This window comes from Pithys albifrons, chromosome 9 (assembly GCF_047495875.1).
Source record: "Pithys albifrons albifrons isolate INPA30051 chromosome 9, PitAlb_v1, whole genome shotgun sequence".
Classification (NCBI taxonomy): domain Eukaryota; kingdom Metazoa; phylum Chordata; class Aves; order Passeriformes; family Thamnophilidae; genus Pithys; species Pithys albifrons.
Window position 1 is genome coordinate 9,255,329 of NC_092466.1, and position 21,571 is coordinate 9,276,899.

General features: G+C 40.5%; 1 protein-coding gene across 10 annotated transcripts; it reads right to left on the reverse strand.

Annotated features, from left to right (window-relative positions):
* Window positions 1-2,240: 2,240 nt before the first annotated feature.
* Window positions 2,241-21,395, reverse strand: PLEKHS1 (pleckstrin homology domain containing S1). 10 transcript variants are annotated; one of them, XR_011698506.1, is made up of 15 exons: window positions 21,313-21,395; window positions 19,930-20,067; window positions 18,680-18,771; window positions 18,468-18,574; window positions 17,021-17,155; window positions 15,600-15,675; window positions 14,817-14,924; window positions 14,035-14,130; window positions 10,552-10,665; window positions 9,459-9,571; window positions 7,955-8,164; window positions 7,635-7,736; window positions 6,007-6,142; window positions 4,103-5,231; window positions 2,241-3,540 (listed from the first exon to the last, which is right to left on the reverse strand). XR_011698506.1 is itself a non-coding variant. In XM_071563515.1 (15 exons), the coding sequence occupies exons 2-14, from the start codon at window positions 19,958-19,960 to the stop codon at window positions 5,163-5,165; spliced, it is 1,389 nt and encodes a 462-aa protein (XP_071419616.1). In that variant the 5' UTR covers window positions 19,961-20,067; window positions 21,313-21,395; the 3' UTR covers window positions 2,241-3,438; window positions 5,140-5,162. The 10 variants fall into 10 exon arrangements, 9 of the variants coding, with proteins under 9 accessions (XP_071419616.1, XP_071419615.1, XP_071419617.1 ...); XM_071563515.1 differs by having other exon boundaries at window positions 2,241-3,438; window positions 5,140-5,231; XM_071563514.1 differs by having other exon boundaries at window positions 5,140-5,231.
* Window positions 21,396-21,571: the final 176 nt, after the last annotated feature.

Genomic DNA, 21,571 nt, shown 5'->3' on the forward strand with positions numbered 1-21,571 from the left:
TGTGGGGTTCTACATGTGCTGCCTCCTGCTGCCTCCCACCCTTCCTGGCTGCACATCCCCTTCCTCCCTGCAGAGACAGTGAATTCAGTGAACTCTGTTGTGAGCAGCAGATTTTTTCTGACCGCTCAGGTAGATTATTAGCTCCTACCAGAGACTTCCTTAAATGCTGTGCTGCCAGCAGCAGGATCTGACCCACTTTTCAGCTCTGTTTCAGAGGAGATGGATCAGAGCATTTATCTCAGCAGGACTTCCCCAGACAGAGAAAGGCAGGCTCGGTTTCACGTGTTACTGAGGCCGTGTTATTTGCTTGGCTCTCTGCCCTGCTCTTGGTCACATCTATCACCTGAACAAGGGAGGTAAAGCTGAAATTCAGTTCTTTGTGCTGCTTCCCAGTGACCATCTGAGGAATTGAGCTCTGCAGCACAGCAGGAACCTGGTTTTTCTCTAACACCTTCATGGTCACTCCCAGCCCAGCTCGTTCCTCCCAGCTCTTCTGCAGGCAGAGTGTCTGTGGGGGCCACAGCCAGGCAGGGGAGAGACATCCCATGGAATTGCTGGGGCAGGGACCAACAGCCCTGGGTGGGCAGAAATGGGGTCCTGGGCCATGGGGGACACCTGGACTGGGCCAGGCAGGGCTGTTACGGACTATTGGTGACCTCGGGGTCATGGCAAACACTTCCAGTGAGTATGTGAAGGTTCTGATTTTCTGCCATATAGAGCCCAAAGTACTCTGTATTTGACAAAGGAGTGGCAGGGGAGGGACAAATGCAGCAGGATAGGGGATATACTTAGTGACAGCTTATTAGGGCCTGAAGTACTGGATGAATCCATTTGACTGAGATTTCCATAGACCCTGCTGGGTGCAGAAAAACACAGATTAAGCACCTGGTGTCCCCAGCTCACCACTGATCCACTCTCTCCCCAGTGTGCAAGGTGACATCACTCTTCTTTATTGCAGCCACTGCATTTTGACTCCATTTGCAGAAATTCCAGCTGCACTGAAGCATGTCTGGCTGTTATTCAGATATCTCTATCTCTATATTAAGTATATAGATATTTATTTGGATATCCCTGTTAGATATGTAGATACCCCTTCAATCCCTCAGGCTGGAGGGACTTTAAATAAGCCAGCATTGTGCACAACTTCTCTCTGGCTCAGTTCAGGGTGGACACAAACAGCACAGATCTCTTTGCTGGCTGGACTCGCTCTGCTGCAGGACTTGTGCTTTCTTGATCAGTGTATGATTCCAGCCCCACTTCTAGATAGTGTTGCCCTTGAGAGGAAGTGTGGGGTTGTGTGGGCTGGTTTGTGCTTGCTGTTAAATGGGCTTTTTATTTTCCTTAACTTTAATGACCTCACACCAATATGGAGACTTCTCTCACCATTACTTTCTCTCTGTTCCAAGACTTGCTTTAGCTGCCACCTTCCTGCTTGAGTGGGAGAAAGAGAATGATTCATATTTGGGAATACTGGGGGCAATATTACCAGCCACTAATGAGTGAGTGCAGCATGGGAATGTGCCACAAACTAACAGCCAGGGAAACAACCTAAAGGTCTAACTGTATGCAGTGACAGGAAATAAAGTAGTTAGTGAGGAGCATGTTAATTGCTAGCTAATCACATAATCTGTGTTGCAGTTCGTTGGGTTTTGTCTCTTGTACACCCAATTTGCAGATGCCTGTGCTGCTGTTTTTATAGACTTGTTACTCTGTGGATTCACTGAATTTTATTTCATGCCAATTAATTATCAGTGTCAGGAACCCTCCATAGCCCAAAACTTACCTGGAGACCAGTTAAGAAAAGATTTTGACACCACAGAACACGCTGCAACAAGAAGCTATCACAGCACCTATTTCTTAGGAGTGTGTACTTACATAACAAATTTGAAATAAGTGATCTAAAAAAATGACCAGTTATCCCTCATATGGCATGGGTTTAAAGACATTCCCTTCAGGTCTTTCAGGTCTAAAAGCCAGCACTGGGTAATACTGTGCATGGAAGCATTTCCCTTTGCTGTTGATTCTAGAAGCACCCTAAATTTTCTCATTTGAAGACAGGTAAAATTTTCTCATTGGGAAAAAGTGCTTCAGAATGAGGTTGAACTTTTTTCAAGGGTACCTTTTTTAAAAAGGGCTGTTTGGTGACTCTGCTGCAGGTTCCTGGAAGTTACAGGTAGTCTTTGGAGGACAAGGAGGGGCTGCATTAGGAGAAAGTGAGGTATTTTGCTGAATACAAAGTGTAAAGTGTTAACACATTTATTGATCATGTGTGGGCAGACAACTTCACGCACCCTACCAGAATTTACTATACAGATGTCATTTCCATATTGTATCTCTGTGAATGTTATGAATCAGCCAATATGTGACATTAATTATCTGCATTTAGCATTGTGCAAGCTGACATAATGATCAGTTATAGAGTAACACATCATTAACTGTTTACTGAAGTACAGAAGTAATCCCTCCAGTTTTCTGAAATATTCTGGAATTATTCTGTGCATTATAGATGTACCCAAATCCTATTTTTGTCCAAAAGTAACATTCTTCCATGGCTGAGAGGTACAGCATGCAGTGCTCAATGGCTTCAGCAGCAATGTTGTTTCCAGGTTCCATGCAGCGGGTTCCTCTCTCACCACCACATGGGAGCTTCTTCACTAGTTCACCTCTGGAAATGTTTCCTTATGAAGCTCTAGGAAATTCTTCACGACTTTGAATTTCTTTTTGAAGAAATTCTTTGAATTTCAATTTCTCACCTCCTTTGTTCATCCATAACTGGAAACACAAGGTATTTGTCTCACAGTTCAGTGACATAGCACCACTTACAGAAACTGTTGGAAAAAATGATGAAAGAACTCAGAATATTTAGACTAAGAAAAAGAGAAGGGAGAACAGGCAGAAATAACACCCTCCACAATAAAGATTTCTCTGAAGACAGTGAAAATCCAAATATTACCCATGCCCACTGAAAATGGGGCAAGAAAAAATCAGGGTAATTTTCTGAAAAAAATGTCTAGTATAAATAGTAGAAAAATACTTCCTAGTTTTACAGAGAGATGAGTCTCGGAACAGCACAGGAAGGTTTGGACTTTCCTTTTCTTAAGTTCAGAAGAAGATCATAGGCAAACCTTGGCCAGGAAAGACTGAGGATAATATCCTTGGTGGATACTCTTGAACTAGATGATCTGTGGTTTTAGAGTTCAGGCCATGAGGACTGTTCTAGCAGACTGACAAGTTAGAGAGATAGCCAGTCATGCCACCCCTCAGAGATTTGTTTGGCAGAAATGGATTTGCTGGGCTCAAATAAGCAGTGCAGAGCAAAGGAGTCCCATAGCAGCTTTAGAGAAGAGCTCCCAAGCAATGTCTCTTCCATTTTCAGCCTCTGTAGTTCCAGAACTGGGGTTTCCCTCTGTCTTCATGCAGAATTCAGCACAAACAGGCCTTTGAAGACCAATGAAACAGAAATACCAAAACGTGATCCTTTTCCACCTTGAGAAACAAGCATGTCCCAAACACTCTTATCTCAAAAGTAGAAGAGACAGGCTGTGAAAACATTCAGTTTAGCAATTAATCTTTTGAACAGGAGCTGAGTCTGAATAGATTATATACATATTTGTGTTTGCTCATTTGAGTTACTTGACTCTGTTTTCCTCTTCTGCTAAATAAATTTTTAAGATTATTTTTTCAAATGTCCAGACTGGATATATAAAGCATATTTGTCAAATTGGCTACTGGAGTAAATGGTACCAATGCTGATTTTTAGTGAGTGTAGTTTCTTACTGTAGTAGCTGACTTGGCCTAATTAAATTGGAAGCTGGATAAATACCTCCTTTGAGACAAATCCACCTTTATCAAAGCTTATATAAATCTCTTAATATCATTAATCCTGTGTCTGCTAAACCTAGTAGTTATTTTGGTTGTATCTGGCAAGATAAAATTACCTGTACTCAAAACAGTGAATTCTGTTTGTTGCCATGCCATTCTATATTAACACGATCTATTTTACAGAAATATACATGTGTGTAAATACAGCCCCAGACAAACATGTACATACCAATGTGTACATATTAATACAAAGCAAATGTATGAATGTAACATGTCACACCATGGCTCTGTCAGCAACAGAGGTCACTGTAGGACAGGACAAAGCTCCCTTTTGGCATCCAGTAAAGGCACCCCTGCAGGCAGCTCCTTATCAAGTTCCTTTTGATGTGATATTAGCTGAAAATTGGTCTTCTAGCAATGGAAGGAAGACATATCCACAAATAAATATTTACAGGAAATATTCTTGCCTGGAAAACGAATACTTGCTCTGGAAATCTGTGATGCCAGTGACATCCCTGTGCTAGTAATAGTTAGCATCAAAACATCTTTCAGTGGACTCTGTTTGCATTGGGCTGAGAGCCCATGCCTTTGGATATATCATTTCTCTCTTTGCTTTTCCCAGCTGTCTTTACCAGTAACACTTTGATAGAGCAGGCCAGCCCTTCTCTCTCCCAAATCCATAAATCGTTTTTCACTTAGGGCTTATTTTGGATGCCAGTGAACCCAAAGGTGCTCCAGACACATACCTTTTCTCTAACCAAGCTCTTTTGCCTGTCATCCCTTGAATGTATTTTTGTGGATGTAACATAAGACTGGCGTAAGACAAAAAGAGGCCCCACTGAATTACTACCCAACACTATTTATCAGCCTTCCCTCCAACACTTCAGCTCTCATCTTCCTTGTGCCTTTCTGTGGCTAAGGAGAATTTAGGAAAAAGATGGCTTTGTCCCAAATGTCCAGTGTTTACAAACCCTTAACTGACTAGGAGTTCAGTAAAAATCAGTGTAACTCAATGTAAAGAGGTGAGCAGAGGCATGAACCAGTACTTTCTGCTGAAAAGGTATAAAGGTCATGTAGATTATTTGACCCTCTTTTTTTTCATGTAGTAGAAATACAGGCCAACATGAAATATAAGCCAAATACATGCCATTCCTACCACAAAGTAAGTTATTAGGACATAAAATGAAATCGACATCCTCTTTTCTCTGTACTTCAGCAAGAAAAGATGCCTGTCAGCTCAAGGAGATAAAGATTATCTCCATACATCATGTATCACATTCCTCTCCCTGATCTTTTTCCTCAAACTTTGGCACTTACTTAATCATTGAGGTCTTTCTTTTTCAGGAACATGAGCAGCCTTTAGCATGGAAGATATCTGAATGTGGAATCCTACATACAGTAAGTTTCACCTTAAAAAAGAAAAAAAATATGACATTTTTATAGCTTGCTATATCTGATCAACATTTGTGCAACTGTCTGACTTGTATTTTAATTAGCTAAATAGAAATTCCTTAATAAGAGAGAGAACTATTTTTTTCCTTGCTGAGACTGGCTTTCTTTTCTTTAGATGGCAACAGCATCTGATGACCTCAACCTTCTCAGAAAAATTCAAGTATGAATGTGTTCAGGTATGGGTCATGAACCTGTATACTGAAATAGGAGTTCATCTGTCAGACACACATGTCATAGATCACAGAGGGGTTAAGGAACCTCGGAAATCTCCCACTTTCTTCAAAAAACATGGTATCCCACAAGATGATGTGTAGCACTTGATAAGCAATAGGAGGTAGGAGTCCAGGGCTCTCCCCTCAATACTCCAAACCACTATAAGCAATTCCACTGGAGGCAATTGTTTAATTCCCAAAGTCTGCAATTCCTAGGCCTTGGCCAAAAAATTCCAAGTAACTCCAATGGTTGCCCAGTAGAATCTCCTGGGGTTGCTCAAGCTCTTGTAGATCAAGTGCTCAAACACCGCTGTGCTGACCTGCATTCTCCACATAGCCTAGGAATAAGAGATGCCACATCAGAACGATGCTGAGGAGCTATTTGGTACTGAAATTATTCATGCCAAACTTAAACCAGAATAAACTGGCTTGAATAGAGTCTCTTGAAATGCAAAAAGGTAATTGCTTTCTTATTTGACTTGATACAATTAACTATCAGCTTCAGATTAGTCAAGCTTACCTCCTTTCTTGTGGACCTGCTGATGAAGAAGTAAGCCTCTTCCACACCCTGAGGTTGCAGATCATTCACAGCCACTAGATGGTCTCCATGGTTAAACAAACATCCCAGTCTGTGAGGACCAGTCCAGTGTGAAACACTATGGTATGTGGAGGGCAGCAGTAAGGGAAACATTCAGGATATCCAGTCACTGCTCACAGATGGCAATGGCTGAACAGGATTGCATTTATGGTACTGCCCTCTGGAAAACGGTCCAGTTACCCCTCAGTTGGCATGGGTTTAAAGACATTCCCTTCAGGTAATAACACTGAACAACTCTGGAAATAACACACAGGTACAATGATTTTGCAAATTTTTCACCTGGTTCTAGGTAAAACTAAGCTGCTTCATCCATCCAAAGGGCATCATCCTAAAAGAGCAGAACACTGACACTGCAGCATGTTAACAAGCAAGACCTGTGCTGGCAAGGTCACCAAAGTTGTGGATTCCAGTTCATAAGCAGTGGCCTAGAATTACTGCAGATGCTTTAGCCTGATGCTTGACTGAGATGATTTCTGAAGTTATCCCAAGAGAATGAAATTAAAACTATTATCATCTGTTTTATCTGTGATATAACTGCAAGAATCAGAGATCCATTGCTGTCCTGATTGGACTCTTATGGAAATTCCAGTATCTTTTTCCTTCTGGTCTCTGACAGACTATCCTTGATGACAAACTATTTAGGATTAGCTGACCTGAACAGTCAGACCTAGTGCTCTGTTCCCTTCCTGAACAAGCTCCCAGTTCTTTAAACATGAATTTCCACTGAGAAGGCTCTGTAGGTCCAGTTATTGAGGTGGGGTCCCATTTCCAGTCCCTTTTGCAGTGGTATTTTTACTTCTTGACGACAGCGACTGAAACAACGACTTGCTATGCACACAATGCTCCTGATTGGTGTGAATATGAGAGCAGCAGCAACAAAAAGCATTCTCAGTGCTGTGTATCAGTGAAAGATTAACAGGATGAACAGGACTACGCACTGAACATTTTTTTTATGCTCCATCCTCTTATCCTAGTTACTGATATAGGTCTGGGCAGAGCACAATTTCCAATAGGACTACCAAGAGAATGTATGTGCTGCTCTAGCCCTTAACGCTTGCTTGTGAAAATCTCTGCCTAGCCCTCTTTCCTAGCACTGAACCAATGCTGGGTTTAATTCAGAGATAATTCTGTTGTCACATGCAACTCAAGCCAGCTTGAGGCCCTCTACCTTACCTCAAGCTATATCCCCTCACTGCATCTCTAAGACACACTGTCATTGTGGTTCAAAGGTAAAACTGACTATCAGGAATTAGGTGATTTCACACCAGCATTAGAAGAATAGCTTTGGGTTGGGACTTCATCACTAATTATTACACAGCATGAGGAGGGATCCTGATTCTGTAGAGCCCTTTTCCAAGGCCATTGAAACAGAAACTCAAGCACATGAGTCAGGAAGAGCAGGAAAGAATCACTCAAGTACCATCATACACTAACACTGCCCTGCTCTACACTGCCATAACTGTACATGGATGTCTAGAATAGTACACTTCTGTACCTGACTGTCACTTATTCTTATCTGACAGGCACTGTCACAAGACATCCTCACTTACCATATTCGTCCTGCTGCTTCAGTAAGTTTTAGGTAACTGTTAATATCAGCCAGGGGTACAAAAATATCCAACTTCTGCAGCCGGGTCGCATCTGTAACTTGACTGGGAGAGAAAACATCAAAGACCATAGAATCATAGAACATCTCAAGTTGGAAGGGACCCATAAAGATTATTGAGTTCAACACCCTACTCCTTGCAGACTAACTAAAACTAAATTATATGATGCCTCTGCTGACAGGCTTCACACACACTACCAGCCCTTCAGCTGAAACCCAGGAATATGTCTGTCTCCTCTGCAACAAAATGGAGAAGACACTTACCTGAGCAGTATAGACAACTGAACCACTGAAAGTGGTAATGAACTTTGCCTTCTCTGGAGGGCTGGCTGTAGGCTGGTGCTGCCTTCTGGGAATTTTATGTCTCTGTTTGCTTCCAGGTCTCTTGGACATGCACTGCTGTCCTGGCATTTGGGAGGAGACGGGAGCCCATCACATCTGCACGTGAGCTGGCATCTCTCATCCAGCAACTTACTGAAGAGAAATTATGATAGAAAATTAAGAGGTTTGACCATTCCAGGCAGTCTTGCTGTGTTTGAAGCTGAACCAAACAGTCATTAGTAAAGCAAAGAATAAAAAGTTCTTGTAGAATATTCAGTGGACAAAATGAAATCTAAGTAAAATAAACAGTCCTTCTAAAAATGGACCATAAATCTCGAAATAAACCTTTTCAGTATGTAAAAACTGCTTATTAAGCCTGAAAACATTCCAGCTCACAGCATGCCTTGACAAAGAAACTGAGTACAGATTGTTGGCCTTGGCTGTACTGGGTTCTGCAGGGATGTAAAGCTGTCCCCTGGGAGATACAATAACTCAGACAGAACTCATTTTTGCTTTATTTGATGAGCCCTATAATGCCTGTAACTGACTTCACACCATGTCTCAAACAGAGGACTGGGGATAGCTGCAAAAGTGCTCTTGGTATATTTTAACTCAGGTGAAATAACCTTGTGAGGTTTTTATAGTAATTCCCTTGGGGGGCTCCCAAAGACACAGATGAGCTTGAACAAATCGATTGGAATAAACTGGTTAGTGTGTCTGCATTTCCAATTTCCTGCCACGATGTGGCACAAGACCTGGCTGTCTGTAGATGGCAGGCCACAGTCAACAGCTGCGATCAGGAGGTGTGGCTTTATCGTATAGGCAGGCACACTTCTCTTCAGTATTCAGTGCTACACTGCGGAGATTGTAAAGATTCCTTATGGCACTACAACTGTGACACAAAGTTCAGGTCTTTCTTTGTGACGTGCCAAAAGCTGTAGCTTCAAAATACACAGCATCAAATCCCTCTTTGGAGGGAAAAAGGGAGGGAGGAGATGACCTAATTCACATAATCTCTTCATGGAAACGTAAGGAACTAATGCCCCATCTCTACCTTTCCCTTTTAACTACTAGATAATGCTGCCTGCTTGGAGAGTACCTGTCTGAAAGGTTGTTGGAATTTGGCTGCAGTGTCTCAGAAAAGTCATGGACTGTTGTGTCATGAAAACCTATAAAAAGTATGAGCTAACAAGAGGTGCTGCATCCTATAGTCAGAGCGTGTCTAAGTGCATGAGTTTGCAACGTGAGCTTAAATTTCACGTTGATGAGCTTGAATTTGACTCCAGTACACCCCTGAGTTCTGAACTTTCTGAACCAAGACCAAAGAAGGACTCATTTAAACAAGATGCAGCCTCTAGATCTTGTTATCTCAATACCACAGATGTCAGCTTTATCTGTACTACTATGTTGCTTTTAATTTGCAAACCTTAATGAAGTTTTTACTTACAGTGATTTCATTGACATATAAATGTTTTCCTTTGGGTTGTTTTGCACTGGTTTCTCTTGCACAGGGCCATCAGTCCCAGCTGTGGGGTCAGGCTTTGATACTTCAGCAGTGCACTGTCAGAAACACATAACAACATAAGGCATTAATATCACTGCCCCGCCTACAGAAAAAAGAATTCTTAATGTACTTATTTTGTTCAGTGCTCTTGCTGCTTAAACACATTGGCTAAAATAGCTTGGCTTTCCCCAAATAAGTCAATTCCCAGAAACTTTGAGATAAAAAGGTGTTTGAAAGTTACAACTTAATGCTGGATGCAGACTGGGATATAAACAGATATATTATAAAGTACTACCACAAAAAATTAGTTACATTTTAATCTAAGCAGGCTGAAAAAAGAGACTTGTACTGTGGGTGTGCTTAACTCAGGGCACTTAGGTTATATAACAAAATCATATTGTTAATATTCTTCAGTCAGATGTACAGTCTTGGAAGAGACTGTGACTTCTGCAGAAAACTGACCACTTAGCTTCTCCTGACCACTAACTACATGTGAAACCTAGAGGAATCAGCATCCCAAATTAGGTGCCAAAATTTGTTTAAAATTACCAGCATGATTTCTCTTGCTCCCTTGTTTCACAGTGAAATATAGATACCAAAATGTACCACAGTGTTTTTAAAGTACTGCTTCATTTTATGCAGCTTACTGATGCTTCAACAGAATCACATTTTAAAATATATAAAACTAATGTACTGTTACATTCTCTAAATGAAGTTTTCACTTGCAGAAAAAAACCTCCACCCTATTATACAATGGTCAAAAGCCATTTACAATGAAACAGTCAATTTGGGGAATTTCAACAAAATCAGCAATGTTTTTGTCAAAATGCCACTTTCTACCAGAAAGGTCCTTTGAATGAATCTAGTGTATTTTTTTCTTGTGTAAGTGAAAGCTCTATTACCTACTGCTTTATCTATGTATTCCTTTTGCAAGGTACAAGTGGTTCCTCCTACCAGTTCCTCTTTGGCTCATTAAATGTCTCTGCTGTCCTTGGAGCTGTTAACAAACCAGCAGAATTCACAACTGATAAACTACCTTAGCTAAAATATTGCTTGGAGTTTGGTAATAATCTTCTTCATCCTTTTTGATGTTTTCATCTGTATCTGATGACAGCAGATTTTCCTCACTTCTTCCCAGAATTTTATCCTGCTAAAAGAATGGTTTTGTATTTAATATGCTCAGTTATACAGTTTAACATTTATCTTTGTATTTACATGGAGAAGTAATAGCATCAGCAAATATTCACAGAAAACATGGGAAGATATGTTTCTCCTTGAAGTGAGATATGCTCAGAGCCAGCCTATTTTGGAAACAAGGTTTCTGTATTTGTGTTCCTTCCTGTATTTTTGAAATTCAATGCAGAAAATTGGTCAGTGATGTTAGTACTCCTCATAGATGGATTTGTGGTAACCAGACAGTTGCAACTGATTGCATGATCACAGTCTGTTATTTTAAACATATCATGTATGAATCTGGATGAATTTAGGGTGACCTGTATGGAAAAGATTTCTATCTGCAATTCAGTTCTAAAGTTCTTACATTAGGAAAAGAACCGGTAGGTAAAGCAGGAGTGGATTGGGATATATTTGTTCTTTTAAAGCAGCTTTTAACTGCTATCAAGTAAAGAATGAATTTGGGATTTCCCTGACTAATGACAAATCTATTATCTCACACTTCTCCATGAACAAGGAGATACTCAGAAGACTGGAGATCTGACACTGAACCCTTTGTGTCCTGAGTGATATTCTGTCTTCATAAATACCTGAAACATTAAGTTTGAGGCAATTTGCTAAGTCAAGGAGAAGTTAATTCCTCCATCAAGTTTACCTTTCTAAGTCACACAGATAAATTATTCATTTTTATGTCTCCTTATTGACTTCACTATAATGAAGAGTATGGTAATTAGTATTTAGCTTCCTCCCAATGCAATTCTCTATGCCATATTTCTGATGCAACTGTTTTTTATCTCTACAGTTACATCTTTGGTTTCCATGGTGATCATTTTAATAATTGCTAAATATGCCACGAATATATTACTGTTTTCAAGGTAAGGTAAATTAAACTAATTACTTTCTTACATGTAGAGAGAAGAAACTGGCATTGAATATAAATTAAGGATGATTAATGTATGTTTTTCTTTGTTGGCGTGAATGAGATTAAAAGCAACTCAAGCAGTAGGAGTCAGAACAAATCTGCAAAAAGTCCTTCAAGAAGTACAAAACAAAACCACAGCAGGAACAAGACTGGCTCTGTGGCCATGATCTAAAGTCATGAATGAGTTTCCTAGTGATTTTTTAGGCGCTTTGGATCAAGTAAACATTTGGGGAGAGGGAGAAGAGGAAGTGATTTTGTTGTCTTGAGATTCACCAATTCCTAAGAAATCTCAAAGAGCTGACAGCACTCCTCAACTTTCCAAATGGAGCTTTCAGTCACGGACAATGACTATCTTTTGCCAACTGCACAGCATTTCTCCTTGGCACATCGCAGATTATAGGGACAATGGAAAGGAGAAGCTTACACTGCGGCAGCCCTGTGTTTCCCTAAAGCAGTTTGTCAGCATCTCCATTTCTTCAGGTCTTACCACCAGGGAAGTGCAGTCAGCCTCACTGTACAGTTTTTCGGAACTGGACAGCTAGACAAGTTCTTTAAGTGTTTGTTGAACCATAATATCGATTTACATCAGAGAGAAAGTAGACTATGGAGAAAATTTGCTGTAGCAAAACATGGAAATGCTATCTGGAGAACAACTGAGTGTTACCTATAAGCTACTTAGGGGAAGTTATGTCTTGCCCTCAAAAAATCCATTGTGTGTAACTGATCCCAACAAGGGTGCCTGGGTATAGGTGATGTAAGTCAGGGCTCTTTATTTTGATGCATTTCATATGTTGAAAGCTGTATATCAAAATAGCTGATACTGAATTGCTGAGTGAGATGTGGTTTGGTAGCTCCAACATGTGAGTTGTAAAGGAGCCAGGTCCCCAGACCTCTCCAGGGTCCCTGCCAGCCTGACCAGAATCGCTGACATGGAGAGGCCCCTTTGGATGAGTAACAACTACTAACAGTGGTCTCAAGATCTGGGCCTGGATGAGGGAACCACCAATAAAAAGCAAAATGCATCAGATGCTTGAAATGAGCAATCATGCTTTTAAAAGGATGTAAATACAAGGGATTAATCAGGAGGTCAATTGTCTAGAAGTCACTCAGCAGAGAATAGGTCTGGAGCTGTTAGCAGATGCTAAACTTATGAGGCAAGTGAAATATTTTTATCAAATGAACCAACATTTTTGTTTCTTGTTCTCTGTACAACAAGGTTATTTATTTTCACACATGCCAAAACAAATTCCTTCTCTTTTAACCCTCATGGTCAGTCTGTCTTGGTCTGAACAGCTGAATAAAATACATGCTCTTTGAGGCATTGTAAGTATGAGAAGAATTACTGAATAAGACAGAAAAGGCATGCATAACAAGAGACCCCTGGTATGCACCCAGAGTAGAACTAGTTAAAATCAGACCAAGGGTTAACTCAAAGCATTTCAGAGCTCAGAATCCCAACTGAGTTATTGCAGCTTTATAAAGTACTCTGCGTCAGCTGAGTTCTGCTGACTGCCATGGCATTGCAATGTAATTTAAAGTATTTTCACTTCTTTCCACTAAATTTAGCTGTATTATCTCATACATATTGCTGGCAGCCCATATACAAGGATGGTGATTGCAGCATATGATTTACTACCCTGTTAGCTATGATAGCAGAACAGAGTCTTTGCCCTGTATCTCAGCTACTCCAGATCATAGTCCAGTGCATAAACTGTCAATAAAGACATGTTTAAGCTTCCTACTGGTGTGATAGAGCCTTGGTTGTGCCTTCTGTCATCTTGACTCTGCTGCAAAGGCAGTAATCCACGGCAGAGGAAAACTGCTGCAGGCTCTCATTGAGGGAACAGAGGTCAGAACATTTAGCCAGTAATACATGATAACATTTATCATTTTATCTTTCCAAATCATTCCTGCCAAATATGGAAGTGAAATTACTTGAAGTCATATTTATGCTGACAGAAGGTCAGTTTTGAGGTGTGCCTAATTTAACAAGCCCTTGTTCTGTACTTCATTTCCATTGACTCAATTGCTACTAGCAAAGGCTGAAGAAATAAACTATTTAGGAAGAACTATGGCACATCTGAGAAATGGGAGAGGAAAATTCTGAGACAGTGCAGCATCAGAGTTTTCTTCATCAGGTTTGTGAGAGCTGCCACAAGTTGCAGTTGCTGCACAGAAACTCTGAGGATCTGCCTTCAAAAAAGCAAAGCAAACTGGGTATTTCAAGCAAGTTCTTAGAAGATTACTTTCAGTGCTAAACAAGAAAACAGACTAATTATTTAGGAAACTCATAGTGAAAACCAACTCAGTGTGCTGGGAGAGCATGTGGATAATCTACAGTCACAGATACTCAGATGAGATAAAGGCCAATAGTAACTTCTGCAGACTGAACAAGGCAAGAGCTGTTTGATTCGTTCTGCTCACCAGGCTTGGAAACACTCCCCTTGGTGAGTCACACTGAGCCTGATGAGGGCCAGGATCTGAATAAGGTCTGCTCTTGTCTTCTGAGCAACCAGTCTCCTGTATACCAAAGAAAAAAAGGTGAGTCCTCATACAGACACACTGGGGGTGTTTCACCTGCATTCAGCTTCTTCGGGCTGGGCCATTTGTACAAAGCTTTGTGACTACAGAAACTCAGCAATTCCTTGGCTGCTATTTCACCCTGTTACCAGAGGATGGGGACTGCAGTTGCTTTGGGACAGCAGCGTTACTTTCCTTCCTTTCTATTTTAATATTGAGGGGGAAATATGTAAGGCACAGAGGAAGTGGACTTGAACTCCCCTCTAAGTCTGGAGAGAGAGAGGCAAAGAAATGCACAATCACAAAACAGGAGGAATGTGGCTAAAAGCTGCCAAGACAATCATCACATGCCTTTGCCATGACAAGGCATGTCAAAGCAAATATTCAGGGGCTTACTTCAAACCCACTAGTCTTTGCCAGTCAGTTTAGACAACCAATGAATATAATTTCCCATTCCCTTTACTTACATGCAGACATTACTCAAAAATACTTCCTTCATGGGGACTCTCTGACATTATCATCCAGGTCCGACTCAGGAACCCCACCAGAAAGCAGAACAGACCACCCAGATACCCACTGCAGCAGATCTGAAGAACTTTTTTTATGTAAAAAAGCAACTATACAAATGAAATTTCACAGTCATCCGTGGGCACAGACTTGCAATTAAGGATGGCTAATCTGTTTACCTTCTGGCAGCTTTGCCTTTCTGGGAAACTGGTCATATCTATAGAATTTGAGAATAATGGCAAAGAGGAGGGCCGGCTTCTGACTTCTGGATGTCGAAGATCTTGGTTCTAGAAAAAAGGTGATGGCAGTCTCAGAAAACAGGCACCTGATGGGTGTGGGCTACAGTGCAACAGTGCATTCCACTAGTACAAATTTTACTTCTAATGGCTCAGAGAGATTGTCTATGTGGCATTTTGCAGGCAGATGTAAATTTGCCCTGCTCTTTGAGCTGACTGGAACTGCAGGGATATAAGTAGCTTAGTGCTGAGCTTGAACTGGTGGGCCTGGCCGGCTGAAAAGGTGCAGAAACTTGGGCCTGAGCTTGACCTAACAGGGCTTCAGCTGGTTCGTAACACTGACAGACTAGATGTGGTTTGGTTTGTAGAACAACATGCAAATATAACAAAAATACACATGGTAAGGATAATACACAAGCTTTCATTCTGATGCATCAAAGGTGCAGTTCACTGCAGTGGAATGTCAATCATCTCCTAATTTCCATATGGGTTACTCTTCAAAGAGATTCCTTCAATGTAAAATCAATCCCAGCATAGACAGACTGTGCAATGCCTCCTTAGTACATAAAGACAGGATACAGGATTTATATGGAAAAATGCATTTCTGAATAAGGAAAGCCAGAGCCAAGTTGCAAGGCAAAAATCAGGAAAATTCCTTTGTACAGTTTTCTAATGAAAATAGAAACATCCTTTTTTTTCCTAAAATTGAGTACAGTAACACGTCACCTGAGGGCAGCATCCACCTCTTTTGTCCTCCCTGCAAATAGAAGATATCAGAGTGACCCAGTCTTCTGTTTCTCGTCTGTAGGTTGGAACATAAGAAATGAAAACTTACTGACACATAACACACAAGGAAAATCCATTTACCTACACACTTCTTCCTACAGGGGTAAAAATAACTCTTCCTGAGATCAACAGGAAAAATTTGCACCTTCCTTTCAAGAGAAAGTGCTCTGGTGGCCATAGCCAGATGGTAAGGTTTGACCTCAGAGGGGTGCAGCCCAGGGCTGGGAACTCAAATGTTTGCAGGGGGGCTCTGTGTGAGGGTGCATGAGACACAGAGAGGTGGGATGGTGCTTCCTGCTTTGTTTTCTGTGCATAAGGCAGCTCTGCCAAAGAGAGCCAACAAGGCTTGGGAATGCATTTGGGTGAGGAGGATGAAGAACATGACATGAAAGGACCCTTGAAGCCCTGTTTCATGCTTGCAGTGGATTTAGTTGGATTAATTCTGGAATGCTTCCCACTGAGTGCGGGCTGTGAGAGCAGCGCCTTGGGGGAAGGCGTTGGGTGGCACACTCAAGTAACACTCAGGTATGTGTTTTTCTTCTGTGCTTATCAGAATTTCACACATCAGCTGCTCTTCTGCATAAAGGCAAAAAACCCCCTGACACACTCGTGACTGGGAAACTGAAGAGGAGAAGCTGGGAACCAGCAGCATAGGAACAGTGTGATAAACACCCTCCCTCGTCTAACTGAGCTTTGGCTGATCACCTTGGCAGGAGCAGTTTCTGACCCTGCTGAGGATGGAATTGCAGCCTGGGAAAGAAGGGAGCACACCACCCTGCTGCAGCAAAGGCAGATCAGTACTTCTGTAATCTGTTTTCCTTAGGAGAATTTTTACCTTCAATCTGCTTCCCTTGATTAAAAATCTACTTTTTAGGCAATATTATTTCCTGTGTATTCACAAGGAGCAGAAGCTTTTCTAACTCCCAGGAGCTGCCAGGTGAGAAGACAAAGGTCTCTGTGTTCTTTTTTGACCTTTAACCGCTGCAGTTTGAAATGGCACTGCCACACTGATGTACCACCACTGCCATCCCCACTCCCAGCCCTGAGCTCCCACTGCTTTCACATGTTGGATGTAACAATGTGGCTGCACGGAAGGTTTAGCTCACCTGTCTGAACCAACAAAAAATTAAGCCATCCACAGGTGGGTAAGGGGTGTGTGTGAAATGATATAGAGAAGAGCTGTTTTCCATTGGATGAACCAGCTGAATCATTTCATCCAGAGCTGTGCCATCAGTAGGTGAGATAGAGGAAGGGAAGGGAGCGGCTGTGAAGGAGCAGGACCTTGCCTTGGGGCAGCAGCTTAGTGTTCCATTAGCTTAACTGTAATGTCATCCTGCATTTGCACATCTTGCTATGCCTACCTGCTGTTCCCAATGAGGTAGTAACATCTGTTTCCAGTACTGATGGACATCACCTGCTCAGGAAGGCATTTAAACATCTTCCTCACAGTTTCCAGAATTTCAGAATTGCTTATGCCAACTTCAATATTTATGATTCTGTTAAGATAACAATATGAAACATTCTATATAGCTATACATACATATGTACAAATACACACACACACTTATATATCTGTATGTGCATATTTGACTCCAAGCACAACATAATATGATGAGATCTGCATAGGAAAAGGTAAACAATTTTCTACAGAAAAGATTTTCAAGAAAATTGCACACATATAAAACAGATGGTATTTCAATGAAGAAAACATCCAAGAAAAAAAATTAAATCAACTTTTGGAAAGACTCAGACTTTGGATCCTCATTTCTGGAAAAAGTAGCTGCTTTTAGAATAACAGAGAATCTTGGCAGGAAATAATAGTAAGAAAAAATTCTTCCAGAAGTTATTTAACCACTGTAAACCAATACATTTGATTTGAAACTAATTATATATTAATAGTGTTTTAATGGAGGGGAAAGGTAACAGAAGTGCTCTTAATGGATACTTGAAGCACTACGTCCATAACTTTCAAGAAGTTAAATTAATAAAAATAATAACAATAATAATGATGGTAATAATGTACCCACATACCACTGAGCAAGCTGCAATATTTTTGAAAGCTTCACAAAGTAAATCCTTTTAATGGAAGAAGCACAACAGCAATGTGGTTCAGTGACCTCCATGCCTAACTATTCCAGGAGCCTGGAGTATTAAGATCCAGGTCTGACAGGTAAAATCTTCACATTTTCTGTTTCCCTTCTAAGTATCTCACACCATCTGCAAGATGGTAAAAGGTGCTAGTACAAAGCCAGTGACACCCAGTCTTGCTGCAGTAGGCACTGTGCTGAGAGGAATGGAATGACCAACCCAAATGAACAAAGCAGGGCAATTTCTTGGTGCAGTAAGAGGCAGTAGGGCACCAACATCAGCCCAAATGGCTAGGAGATAGTCAGGAGACCTCTGCACAACCTGCAAAGCATTTTGTGAAACTGTGAGTTTCCCAGTGTGACATAGGTAAGAGGAGCATAATCCATCCTCCTTCACATGTGAATGAATGCATAGCACTGTCCTCTCAAGAAAGAAAACATGCTCTGCTACAGGAATACAGCCTTTGGGATGATGGGACCAAGATGTCTGGTTTGCAGAGACCACATCACCACGATTGCTCATGTAAATGTATCAAATTTCAGTAAAGCAGTTTAGGAGTTTTACTTCTACTTACTGTAAGCTACACCCAACTCCTACAAGGGACTCTTTTTTGGACTTCAGTGGGATTTGAATCAAGAACCTCAGTCAGGAAAAGGTGGGTACTGAAGAGCATTGACACATGACTTGAAATAAAAAAGGTGATGCATTTGAGTTACATACTGATCAACAGCTATGGAGCCTTTGACATGTTGGCCTTTTAGATACTTCAGGATGTAATTGCCCTTGCTGGATTTGGACAGGATGAAAAGACGCCTTTTCCAGGAATTCTGCCAAAGAGAAAGCAATTTGTCTCTCATTAAAATGCAGCATAGCAGATAAAACAGCTGCTTGTTGAGGGATTTCTGAAATATGACTAATCTGTGCTGGTATACCTGTGAGCTGAAAAGTTGAAGAGGTGGTGATTTGATGAGGAATCCATGCTTGCAGACTCCACCTTCAGGGCAAAATGTATTTTGAGTTCTTCCTAATCAAAAAGAAATGAACAGCACCATTACTTAATTTGTTGCCAATTAATCTCTTTAAAAGACCTGCTTGAACTGGAAATTGTTGATGAGCACTGTGTTTCTGTGCTTAAATGTCCATAAACCATATTAAAATTAGAGAAGACTAACAAAAATCAAGGCTATAAAATACAGAGCCAGGCCCTGCTTCCCTGATGTAATTTTACTGCTGACAACTGGCCCAAACTGTAAACAAATGATAGTGAAAACATAGAGGGCTCAGAAAATATCAAGAGCCTCTGTCTTCTTTAACTGGTCTTATTTAACTTTATAATAAGTGATCTGAAAGACATTAAACACACATCTAATGCAATTCATAGATGGCATTCAATCAGCTAAGGATAGATCATCTCACACCGTGAATTGTGATGGGACAAGGAAAATTGCTATAAGTGAAGTGTGAGCTAAAACCTTGTGTGGAAAAATACCTGAATGTATTTGTTCATGACCCTTCATACTTTGTGACCAGCTATAGTTCAAGATTCACATTTTTTAATCACTGGCGGATTTCTGATCAAAATGTCAGTTTTATTAATGCACTTTAACACAACAAAATGAGTGGCAATCTCAATTGATTTTTTAAGCTATAAATCATGTATGGCATACTAAGATTTTTTAAGAATCCAGTGACTGAAAAAAAAACAGGTGACCTCAATTTGGTTCTTCTAGTAAAGGACAGTAGAGAATATGCATAACTTCTGGGAAATTTAACATGAACAAACTTTATGGTCTTCAGTGGAGGCAAGGTTCCACCACCAGTGCCTTAGAGATACTGACTGTTCCTTCCAGTTCTTAGTTAATTTTTAAGCATTTTAGCATTTTGAACAAATGTCAGTTCAACCTCTGTGTCAAGGACAAGAAAAATTCTGCTATAAAGGGAAATGCTGCACGTAGGACAGTTCCTTTAAGGAAGGAAACAGAGGGGCAGAATTATCACACAGTGTAAGCCCGTATCAGATCTCAAAATTTCTTAGTATGCTACTTCCCCCTGTCTTTCACCTACTGTTTGCCACAAAATCCTTGTCAGGCTGTGGGCAAAGAGGATGGTATCATAGAAAAGAATGCACTGAAACCTAATTCACCCTTACTACTGACAAATCATAGTAAAAGAAATTTTGTACCTGCAGAATTTCTTTTATTTGCAGAAGCCATCCTGATGGTTTCTTCCACCCAGACAGTAAAGAGAACAAAAATGCTGAAGCTAATTCCTTTCACTTTGCTTGCTGCTGAGCAGCATTTCACTGCACACACAGTTGCTGCTGAGAAAATAGCAAATACCTTACAAGCATCAATTTTCATAACTAATGATGCAACTATATAAAAGAACCATAGGGAAATATCTAATAAAATATAAATTATTATAATAGTTATTGCACATATTTTGCTACAGATTAAATTATACATTATACACTATATTTTTATAATACAGTAATAAAATTACAAATAATAAATAGTATACATTAATATAGGTCAAAGAGAGAATTTGCCTGGAAGTGGTGAGAGCTGCCATCGGAACATCTTTTTGCCTTTTCTTTTGCACTAGACACAACACCTGTAACCTAGGAACACTGCATCCATATGTCTCTGACAGTGCCTTACCAGTATGAAGAGTCCCATATAAAATAGACATAGCTTGGCCTAAAGAGTTTAAAATATATGTAGAAAATACAGTTATAATACTATGGTAATAACTTGCAAGTCTGGAGTACTCTTAATACAATGACTTTTCAAAAGTTTCACTTTTCCTTACCCCAAAAGTTTTGCAAAATCAAGTCTTGTCTGGAAGTTGTCTGTTAGCTACAAGGAGGTTACACAGACCCACATGTGCCACCAGAAGCTGCAGAGCCTCTTCCAGGATAAAACTGAAGGATTCCAAGTGGTGTTCTCTAAGTATTTGCTGAGTTCCCTGGCTGGTCTGAGAGATTGAAGGGTTTCCTTTGCTTCTGTTCCTTCAGTGATTTACTTCACAGTGCCAGAAGAAACATGGTACATTCAGGCACATGTGTGGGGTTGCAATGAAAGGCAATGCATAATTCTGTTCAATGTGACTGACAGAGTCATCTCAACTGGCAAATTATGCAATTATTACAAAATAATGTTCCAAGAGCCTATGACAGGATACAAGTCCCTTCTGGATGTCAGTAAAAGTCAAGATTTGCAGGTGGGAAAACAAACACCCATGACATTACAGCTGTGCTAGCTCACTCTGCAGTTTTGGGAAAAAGCTTTTAATTGTCACATTCAATTGTCATTTCAACACAAAGCAACATTTTGAATAGGTTATATCTAATTCAAAATAGATAATGCCAATTCCATGATTATACCCCTTCAGATTTTTGTATGCCTGGCATTAAGAGATTTGATTGCTTCAAACCTTTTGAAATGCAATGAGACACTTCGGTCAAAATGCAAATAAAATGCTTCAAATTATTAAGAGGTAAGCTATTATAAAACTTCAAAAATATAATACCAAGATAAGGAAAACAAGCTGTGTTAACACTTACAGTCGAAATGACTTCACGGTGAAGAAGGTTTTAGAGAAATACACATTTAAGTACATCCAGATTTCCTGTATTGCCTCCTGCAGCAAAACTTGGTATGTCCTTGCCCTGCACTGTGACTGCCTTCTTATAGTCCATGTGAAAATACAAACATCCTGAAATATGACCCACAAGGAAATCTCTGTTTCTGCACGGGAAGGAAATCAAAGACTGTTCTGGAGAGGGGAAATCCAGAAGATGAATATTCACTTAGAAGCAATGA